We start from the raw sequence: 10136 nt of genomic DNA, 5'->3' as shown, positions 1-10136 counted from the left end.
TTGAGATGTGTCTCCCACAGTCTCAGAGGTGAGGCCATCATAGTAGGGCAGACAGTCATGGGGTTGGAGCTGGAGCTGGAGCTGGAGCTGAGAGCTTATACCTGATCCAAAAGGAGGAGGGAGATGGAGAGGAGGGGGAAATGGGGAGAGGGAAGGAGAGGGAGAGAGGGAGGAAGAGGGGGAGAGGGAGAAAAGGGGGAAGGATGGAGGGAAGGGGGAGGGAGAGAAGGAGACAGTCATTCACTCTAAGGAAACCATGGGGCACACTGGGGCTGTCTTGGCTTGTGGGGGACTGAGCAGGGATTTCCATGTGCACCCAGGTGTGTAGGCAAAAACTTTTTCCAACTACTTTTAATAAGTGTTCAACCTCTCTTCTAGCCCAGCACGCAGCAGAGGTAGTGGAAGAGATAAAGTTATTAGGATATGGGGGAAGTGGATAGTTCTTTGGGATTGAGCTTGATCTTGTCAGCAGTTCAGTCCCGTAGCAAACACCAAGTAAGATTCAGCAGCTGAAGACACCCTTTCACCCGTGTGCCCCAGCAAAACATCTTTTGACATAACTGACCTTCCAGCAAACCAGAAGTTTCCTTTTCACAGGTGACAGATGTCAGAGGCAGGATGAATGGGTTTTTCTGACCTTAAGTCCTTCTAGTCAGGTCCCCACATGGACAAAAGCAGGTCTTGGTGCTGGTGATTTAGTTGCAATACTGTTTAATGAGCAAACACTTTCCAGGGTCACCTTGCAGTGCCCACATGCAGAGAGCAGCGGGGGTTGGGGGGACCTGAGTGACCCCAATAGGATGTGGTCCCCAGTAGGTTGTCTCCCTAGGGCTCACCTTACAGTCCCTGGGCAGTGTGGAGAAATTCACTGTTTGCCTCAGGAGCAGTAAGATGAAGTTGTGTTTCCTAAGACCGCAGAGACTGAAGCAGGAGACAGAAAAGGACAATGGAGCTAGAGAAGGAACCATCCTGGGTGTTTATTAGAATGAGGAAGCAGAGGGGTTGGGGGCTGGATGGAGAAGGCTGGCTACTTCAGGTGGGGAAGGAATAGACAGCTCAGACCAAGCTTATGGTTATTTCAGAAGAGCTGCAACCCATGCTCCCAAACCCTCTGGGAACTTTATGTTTGGGGAGAACATAGAACATTTAAACAAGAATTAACTGCAGAGGGCTGACTTCTCTGATGAAGATGTTAGCTTGGTTTGTGATGTTTCGAAGAGGAAGCAGGCAGACCATCCTCGTTGTTTGGGCTGCTCATTTTTCTGTCTTTACCTTAATCTCAATTCTAGAGACCTTGACTCCTTTAAAGTACTTTCCCCAGAGGGCAGTTGAGCCAGTAAACTGCTTGCTGTGCGAGCACAGGGACCCCATAAAGCAGTTAGGTTTGGTTATCAATGACTATAACCCTAATGCAGGCTGAGGAGACACCCATCCCAAGAGCTCATGTGCACCATTCTAGCCAATCAGCCAGCGCCAGGTTCAGAGAGACCCTGTCTCAAAAGAAGAGAAAGCAAGAACACTTTCCTTGTCCTGTGCGCATATACACATATATGTAGGCTTAAAGCTTTCAGGATGGACAAGAAAGGAAAGTCTGTGGGTTTAACAGTGACATCTTGGTGTGTCGAGTTGACAAGGGGTCAGTTTTGCTGGCTAGTTTTATGTCAACTTGACCCAAGCGAGAGTCATCAGAGAGGAGGAGCCTGAAGTGAGACAATGCCTCCATAAGCAAGCCTTAGGGTATTTTTTAAAACTAATGATTGGTGGGGAGGGGTCAGCCCACTGTGGGCGGGGCCATCCCTGGGCTGGTGGTCCTGGGTTCTATCAGAAAGCAGACTGAGCAAGCCATGGAGAGCAAGCCAGTAAGCAGCCCCCCTCCATGGCCTCTGCATCAGCTCCTGCTTCTAGGTTCCTTCCCTGTTTGAGTTCCTGTCCCGACTTCCTTTGAGAATGAGCAGAGCTAAGGAAATGGAAGGCAAACAACCCCTTTTACCCACAGGTTGGTTTGGTAAGGTTTCATCACAGCCATAGTAAGTTTAATCAGGACAACAGGATGGTTTATTTTGTGGGGAGGATATATTGTAGGGGAAGCTGGATCTATGTCCAAGTCAGCAGGGACAGAGGAGAAGAGGATGAGTGTATCAGGCTTTGGGAATGGATGGGAAAAGGAGGAGTCACAGGGATGAGTGGAGAAGGTCACCTTGTGACCTACGGTACTGGCTTTTCAAAAATGTTGGTTACCAATGTGTGACTGACTTAAGACTGGTTGGTTGGTGCAGGCAAAGAGTGTGTGTGTGTGTGGGGGGGGGTTGCTGACACAAAACATCACACACACTTGCATCGCAACAGTATTTATTGAAACACAGATGGGGTCAACCCAGGAGGCAAGGCACCCACAGACAGAAAGTGGCCATAGTCCCCATCCCGCCAGCTCTCCCTTGGACAGTTTCCTGTGCACAGGCAGGGGAGGCCTGAGCGAGTATGGGGCCTGTGAAATGTGCAAAGGCTTCTTGAACAGCAAGACCTGTTCAAAGCTCCCTAGATAGGGGCTGTAGGTAGTAGGCCTCCCCAAAGCATAGACTGTTTCCTGGGAGGTAACCCAAGAAGTGTGGTTAGAGCAGGTTGCCCCAAGGAAGGCAGTCAGCCAGGGAGGTTAGCAAACCCAACCAACGATAGGCAGGTGCTTGCTGCCCCTGTACCTGGGGCCAGAAGGGGAAGCTGCTTGGGAAGGGTTCTCTCTGGTTCTTGGTTTTTGGGGGCATGGCTGGGTGGTTAGGTCATGCCTTGACCCAAGAAGGCCAAGCGTTATTGTCACCCTGGGTGACTGGTAGTGTCCCACAGAGCTTGGTGAAGGATACAAATCATTTACAAGTATTTGAAGACAGGTTAGGATTAAGGGATGGGTTGGGAATGAATGACCTTCTAAAGTAAAGCCAGAGGAGAACTGGGAGACAACTCCCTAAAAGGAGAAGGCAGAGGAGAGTGGCCCTGAACTCTTTCCTCTAACAGGAGCATCTAGAAGATTCTCAAGCAAGCACACATTTTCCATTCACACACCACTCCACTCTGGGGCAGACAGGTGGCTCATTTGGAGGTCCTGGCACTAAGCAAAGCGCACAGAGCGGCTGCTCCCACAGGTGAAGCTGGAGGCACGGGGCTGGCAAGGAGAGCAGGAGTCAGGGGCCATCACTGAGATGCTGCCCCCGGTGACAGAGGGTCCAGAGGCAATCTGGCGCCCTGGGGTAGTGCCATATGTGAGGCCCCCACATGTGACTCCTCCACGGGAGCTGCTGACACCTGTGGGAAGAGGAACAGGAAGAGATGAGAGGCTTACTGGGGTGTCACCCACCCACCAGAAGTCCCTGAGGGCTTCACACACAGGACCTGCCTCTTTTTCAAGGGATCAGTTGCTGACAGGTTCTACTTTTCAACCTCAAAGCACATCTGGAGAGGTGTGAGGATTTCTAGACTCCTCTCCCTGGACTGCAGTTCCTGGTGACCACCAATAAGGGGCACTCAACTTTTTGGATACCCTTTCCCACCCCCAGTAGTCCTTAGAGAGGAGCCTTGATAAGAAGAGAGACTGAGGAAGTTGGGGAACATTGGGGTTCAGTGGGGTAGGCCTATGATCAGCTTTGCCCATCCCTAAAGCCGTTTTTCTAGGGGGCATTTCCATCAGATACTTACAGACATTCACAGAGCCCACACCCTCGCATAGCCTAGGGGAAAAGAACGTGCCATTAGTTTCAAGCAGTGAGCTGGATTCCTTGAGACAGTTGCCTGGGGACAGACAGGGTCAGCTTTTGTCCTAGGTAAACTCTATCTCCTGAAAGGAGGAAGGGCTCCCCCAAATCCTCATCAATTGTTGACTTTCTTTTTGTGATGTATCCCTAATCCATGGAGACCAACCCTCTTTCTTTAGAGCAGCAGTGAGTGGAATTGTGACTTTCACACACTGCTTGCAATCAATGACTGACCCTGCGGAATGCCAGTAGTGCTTTCAGCAAGGATTAGATTGAGCTAGATGAATACAGGGAACATCATCCTTATTACACACGAGCTTAATGTCAAAGGAAGCTATGAACGGGCTCTAGGAGGCCAAGTGTAGGGTTCGAGCTCTGCAGCTTAGTAACTTTGTGTCCTTGGGACATTGAGCCAATCTGCTTCTGCTTTTGGATAGGAAAAATGGTACCTCCCTGACAGAATGGAGGATTAAAAATGGGCACTTGACATAGAGCATGTGATATGTGATAGGTAACCATTAGTACTGAAGCCTGGCCTGGAGTAGGGTAGTCAGACTGTGTGTCACATTTGGGAACAGACAGTTCCCTGGGAGGACCAAGGTCATTTCCTTCCATCCAAGGTCTGACAGGCCCTAGACAGCTTGCCCCTAAATGAATTCCCACAAGGTTCTCCTCAGCTCACCTGTGTTCCTCGCCCTCCAGCAGGCGTCTGTAGGTGGCGATCTCGATGTCCAGCCCCAGCTTGGAGTTCATCACCTCCTGGTACTCCTTGAGCAGGCAGGCCATGTCCTGCTTGGCCTTCTGCAGGGCAGCCTCCAGCTCAGCCAGCTTGCTGCGGGCATCGGTGAGGGCGGCCTCTCCCTGCTGCTCTGCCTCAGCCACAGCAGTCTCCAGCTTTGCTCGCTGTGGGGGTATAGAGGGGGTATCTTGTTAGAACACGATATGGGTTGGGTGGGGCCCCAGCTGGGCTCCTCCTAGTGTGTAGAGCAAGAGAAGAGAGAGCCCTAGAGAGTCCATGGAAGGTAGTTAGCTCTTCTGGCAATCCAAAGAAGAGAAGGAGGCAGGGGATTTTCAGCATTTCGCTTTGCTGGTGAACAATGGCTACCGGATGTCAGTGAACGTGTCACCCCAGTGTAAGGGCTGTATGAGATGAGGGAAACCCTGCCTTCTCTCTAGATCCCTACTACCTCTTGTGCTTTATTGGAGCCATGTCATTTCATTCTAGCGGGCCAAGGGCCCGGTGATGCTGCCTGTCTCTTCTTATCGCTTGCTTGAATCTCCCTTCAACCCACCTGGCACTTGGCATTCTCGATCTCAGCCGTCAGCCTCTGGATGATGCGGTTCAGCTCGTTCATCTCCTCCCTGGTGCGGCGGAGGGTCTCCCCATGCCGGATCACTGTGGCCTTCATCTCCTCACACTGGTGATTGGAGATGGGAGAAAGACGTTCGTGAAGCACACAGTAGGACCATAACACCAACGAGTGTGCAGCTTGTACAACATTTCCACACAGCAGTGCTGGCCGGCCACCCCAACCTGAGATCAGCCTGCCCTTCCCTTCCCAGTCCTTTTCTATTAGACACCTTGCATGGCTCTTACAACCAGGTCTAGGAGGCAATCACCTTGGTGCGGTACCAGGACTCAGCCTCTGCACGGCTGCGACTCGCGACGTCATCATACTGAGCCTTGATCTCAGCAACGACGCAGTCCATGTTCAGGTCCCGGCTGTTGTCCATCTTGACAATGACGGAGGTGTCTGAGATGTGGGCTTGGAGAACACGGACTTCCTGTGGAGTCAGCAGTAAGAGCATTATACTTGGTGACTTTTCTGGGCTTGGCGCCCATCCCTGAGGACAGTGTTGATTCTCTGGAGGAAGGTCTGTGATTCCTGCCCCTTCCTCCTTGATTCACACATGAACACAATATAGAACACCCAAGGCAGGAGCCCTAAACATCACCTGGGGCCAGCCTCAGACTTGAAAATGGAAGACGTGTGGGAAAGGCCTAACTTGAAGACCCAGGCAAAGAATCTGGATTTGAATGCCCAACAGTATCTAGTCCACTGTGGACCTTCACACATGGAATCCCTCTTATATCTATCTACAGATTAGCATGCACACACAGGCTGACGTGCAGAAAAGCCCGCGGGCACAGGAACAGAAGCCAAACACATAGACATGGCTATCCTTATACCTGTCAACACAGATGCCTGTAGCTAGCTCTGTAACCCGACATTCTACACCCTGTGCAGTGGGGCCTTTTCACACGGCTGTGGGTGGTAGGTTTATCCATGTAGCATGTTGCTGTGCATTCTCAGACACGGGCCCCTGAACCTCCGCCCCATCTCTGTGTGTCTCTGGCATGCGAGTGAGTGAATCTACCTCTTCATAGAGACGCTTCAGGAAGCTTGACTCCTCCACCAAGGCCTCCACGTTGGCCTCCAGGTCCGATTTACGTAAGTAGGCACAGTCCACATCCTGATGGGGGGGCAGAGAGGAGGGAAGGCGTGTGTGAAAGAGTCCGAGGGTAAGTGGTCTGGCTAGCCCTGCAACTGTGCCTGGAGGTCACAAAGGTGGCTCCTCCCTCTCTGCCCTGCAGGAGGACCCTTACCTTCTTTAGAACCACAAACTCGTTCTCTGCCGTAGCCCTCAGAGCCACCTCCTCTTCATACCTGCATGTGGAGAAAGGACTAGAACTCAGAGCTGGAGCCTCAAATCCCGCTTCAGCACCTAGCCAAGTTCTTCCAGGGGTCATAAGAGGGATCAGACCTTTCCTGTCTGACATTGTCTTTGGGCGATCTGTCTGTGCATTGCTCCCAGCTAGGTCTCATCTCGACTGGTATTCTCAAGTTCTTTGCCTCTGGGGCAGATTCACCTCAGGTCTAAATCATTCTGGCATCCTAGTACTGTGCTGGCATGGAGAGCCTTCAGTCTAGTGCCCAGAGCAGGAAGGCAGGCAAAGAATAGAAAGACAGCAGTGGGACTCCCATGCAGACTCCTATCCTAATGCACTTGGTCCCCTGGACACACTCTCCAAGGCCGGGGAGGTCCTACGGGGACCCTACAGATGCTGCAGCAGAGGCTTCTCGTCCCCTTCCTTCCCGGTGTCCTGTAGGCATGCAGAGGACTCACCTCTTCTTGTAGCCCTCCATGGCTTCCTGCACGTGGTTGAGCTCAGCAGCCAGCCTCCCGCCGTCGGCCTCCACACACTCAGCCTCCCGCCTCAGGGTCTCTATGTAGCCTCCAAATAGCGGCTCCAGGTTGCTCTCACAGCAGCGCTGGTTCTGGTAGAACTGCCACTTGGTCTCCAGCAGTTTGTTCTGCTGCTCCAGGAAGCGCACCTGTCATTCAGGGCAAGGAGGGAGACAGAGTGGGAGTTTAGAAAGTGTGTGTGTGTGTGTGTGTGTGTGTGTGTGTGTGTGTGTGTGTGTGTGTGTGATGTGCATGTATGTGTGTATATGTGTCTGAGTGCATGAGGGGTATGTGTGCACACATGGTATGTGTGTGTGGTGTGGTGTGTATACTGTGTGGTGTGGTGTGTACATATGTGTGGTGGTGGGTATGTGGTGTGTATGTGTATATTTATTATGTATGTGTTTTGTGTGTATTGTATGTGGTGTGCATGTGGTGTGTGTCTGTGTATCTGTGTGTGCGTCTGTGTGTGTGGGGAGGTGTGGTCTGAGGTGTGAGGTGTGTATGTGTATGCGGTATGTGTGTATTTTGGTGTATGTGTTATGTGTGTGAGCGCGTGGTGAGTGTGTGTGTGTGTGTGTGTGTGTGTGTGTGTGTGTGTGTTATGTGTGTGTGGTATACTTTGCCAGAGCTCTCTGCCCTTTCATGCAGGCTGAGAAATACAACTTTGGCTCAAAGCCAGAGGTCAGGCTGCAGCAGTTCTGTGGTTGGAGATGGACAAGCTGTCGAGCCTCTTGCCATCGTGCTCCTCACTTCTGAGATAATAGTGCTACAGCTATGAAAACTGAGCAGGTTCACACATGCAAAATGCTTAGTACAGTTCCTGACATGTAGCAGGGATAGCAAGTCAATAAAGCTACTCTAATTACCAATGGTCCCTCAATTATCCATTCCCAACAAACACATCTTCAGTACCACTGTGTGGTACCCAGGCCTGTGTGAGAACACCCCCACACATGTGCACCCTATAACATATGTGTCTACACATACAGCACATACATACACAAACACACACATACCACACACATAGACTTCACATAGACTTCATGCATGTGCTCACACATACACACCACACACATACCACATACCATAACACAATACACACACTACACCATACCACATACATATGTTACATGCACACACCACACCAAACCATATAGCACACAACATCACACACACATACATTACACCACACTACACCACACACACACACACACACACACACACATGCATGCATGCACGCATGTACGCACGCGCGCGCGCACACACACACACTGTACCCAATATGTCCATGGCTCTCTGTTCACATCTATATCTAAGACCTTTATTTTTTCTATGTTCATGTCTTCATCTGTTTCAGTGTTTTCTTTATCAATGTCTGTTTATTTCTGTTTTTATGGCTTTCTCTCTCTCTCTCTCTCTCTCTCTCTCTCTCTCTCTATTAAGGTTTTGTGTCACTGGCAGAGTAATGTCCCTGTACACTGCCTTCACTGGTATACAGTGCATCTGGTGTCCCCAAGCTTCCTCGGTTCCATTTCTCTGTGTAATGTGGATATTAGGATCTACCCATGAGGATTTATTAAGACCACTAAAGAAATATGTTACTCTTCTGGTCTCTAGAACCTAAAGTCAGACCTGCTCTGCTAAAAGATGGCTTTAGACTCCATTCCCATAGGCCCCTGGGAGACAGCTGCCAGCATTGATGGGTACCCTTCCAGGCAGGCCACCTCCCTATCCCTCTTCCAGTGCTCACTTCCTTGTTCAGCTGCCGTATGTCCACTACTGTCTTTGGGAAAGACAGTAACCATTGACATTTCTCCAATGATTGCTACTGTCCTGTACTTTCCATAACTGCACCCCAGAATCCTTGAATAAAACCACAAGGCTGGTCTTGTTAGTCAGGGCTGCATCCTGCCTGAGGTGTCACATTGCTAAGTTGTCACAGCCAGTGCACGAAGAGGCAGTGTGACCTGCACAGCTCCTTTCTACTTCCTGTGCTGCCTAGACAGCCACTGTGCCTTCTGTTTGTATGGCCTTCCATTCTCCTAACCCTCAGACCCCAACCAAGCTTCTGGGGACACCCATGCTTTTCCCACACACACACACACACACACACACACACACACACACACACACACACACACACACACACACACACACACACTTTAAACTGTAGACTCCGTTTCTAGACTACATAGTGACTTTTCCAAGTACCCAAAGAAGTCAGTGGATCAATCCATTTATCTATGTGGATCTATGTGGGCTGCATTTCTCCCCCTCTCCTGTCCATAACCTGGCAGCCAGTTTGTCTCCCCAACAGACTGGGACCTTCCCATGGAAGGTCAGCGCTGAGGTCTGCTCTGGACCATTGCAAGCCACACCCACCTTGTCGATGAAGGCCGCGAACTTGCTGTTCAGACACTTGATCTGCTCCTTCTCCTCATGCTTCACGCACTGAGCATTGGGGTCGATCTCCAGGTTGAGGGGGGTGAGCAGGCTCTCGTTGACAGAGACGGTGGTGATGCAGGGTGGGCTTGGACCACAGACGCCTCCGGCTCGGTATCCAAAGCTGCGTCCACAGGAGCCAGAGCGGAAGCCCCCAACAGCCATGCGTGGCCCGCAGGGGCTCGGGTTACAGAGGCTTCGGCTGGTGAAGCCTGTCAATCCCCGGTAGCAAGACACTCCTCGGAAGGGAGCTGCGCTGATGCAGCAGCGGTTGCCAGTTTTGGGGGCCACGGCTGAGCAGGAGCTGAAGTTTCTGGTAACTCCACATCCTGGGCTGATCCTGTAGGAGCGACAGGACATGGCGGGAGCTGGACGGTGTCTACGCGGCTGTGGGTTTGGTGCAGGTTGCAGAGTGTGAGACTTGGAATCCTTTGGGTCTCTCTGATCCTCTGAGGTCCTTTTATTGGTGGGGAGAGCTGGGGTTGGCTGTGTAAAAGCAGTGAAAAGCCATTTTATGTTGTTTATGGGCTTGGGGAGGTTGCCAGGAACTCCTTAGGGACTCATCTTAAAGGTGAGCTCAGAGGTGATTTGGGCCCCGTGAAGGATTGAAGATGTTATTACGGACACTGGGAAGCACTTTTCATCTTCAAAGCTCTTTACACACATTAAGTAATTAATTTTCACACAGTCTCTCTGAGATGGCCTCAACCCACACCTGGAGACAGATTTGAACTCCATAACAATCTGGGGGCGGCTAGGTTT

General features: G+C 51.1%; 1 protein-coding gene across 2 annotated transcripts; it reads right to left on the bottom strand.

Annotated features, from left to right (window-relative positions):
* Positions 1–3100: 3100 nt before the first annotated feature.
* Positions 3101–9734, bottom strand: LOC116883710 (keratin, type II cuticular Hb5). 2 transcript variants are annotated; one of them, XM_032884928.1, is made up of 9 exons: positions 9315–9734; positions 6870–7078; positions 6349–6409; positions 6120–6215; positions 5361–5525; positions 5033–5158; positions 4423–4643; positions 3685–3716; positions 3101–3294 (listed from the first exon to the last, which is right to left on the bottom strand). In XM_032884928.1, the coding sequence occupies exons 1-9, from the start codon at positions 9732–9734 to the stop codon at positions 3101–3103; spliced, it is 1524 nt and encodes a 507-aa protein (XP_032740819.1). The 2 variants fall into 2 exon arrangements, with proteins under 2 accessions (XP_032740819.1, XP_032740826.1); XM_032884935.1 differs by lacking the exon at positions 3685–3716 and having other exon boundaries at positions 3174–3294.
* Positions 9735–10136: the final 402 nt, after the last annotated feature.

This window comes from Rattus rattus, chromosome 1 (genome assembly GCF_011064425.1).
Source record: "Rattus rattus isolate New Zealand chromosome 1, Rrattus_CSIRO_v1, whole genome shotgun sequence".
Lineage (NCBI taxonomy): Eukaryota > Metazoa > Chordata > Mammalia > Rodentia > Muridae > Rattus > Rattus rattus.
This window is presented reverse-complemented; position numbering and strand designations above follow the sequence as displayed.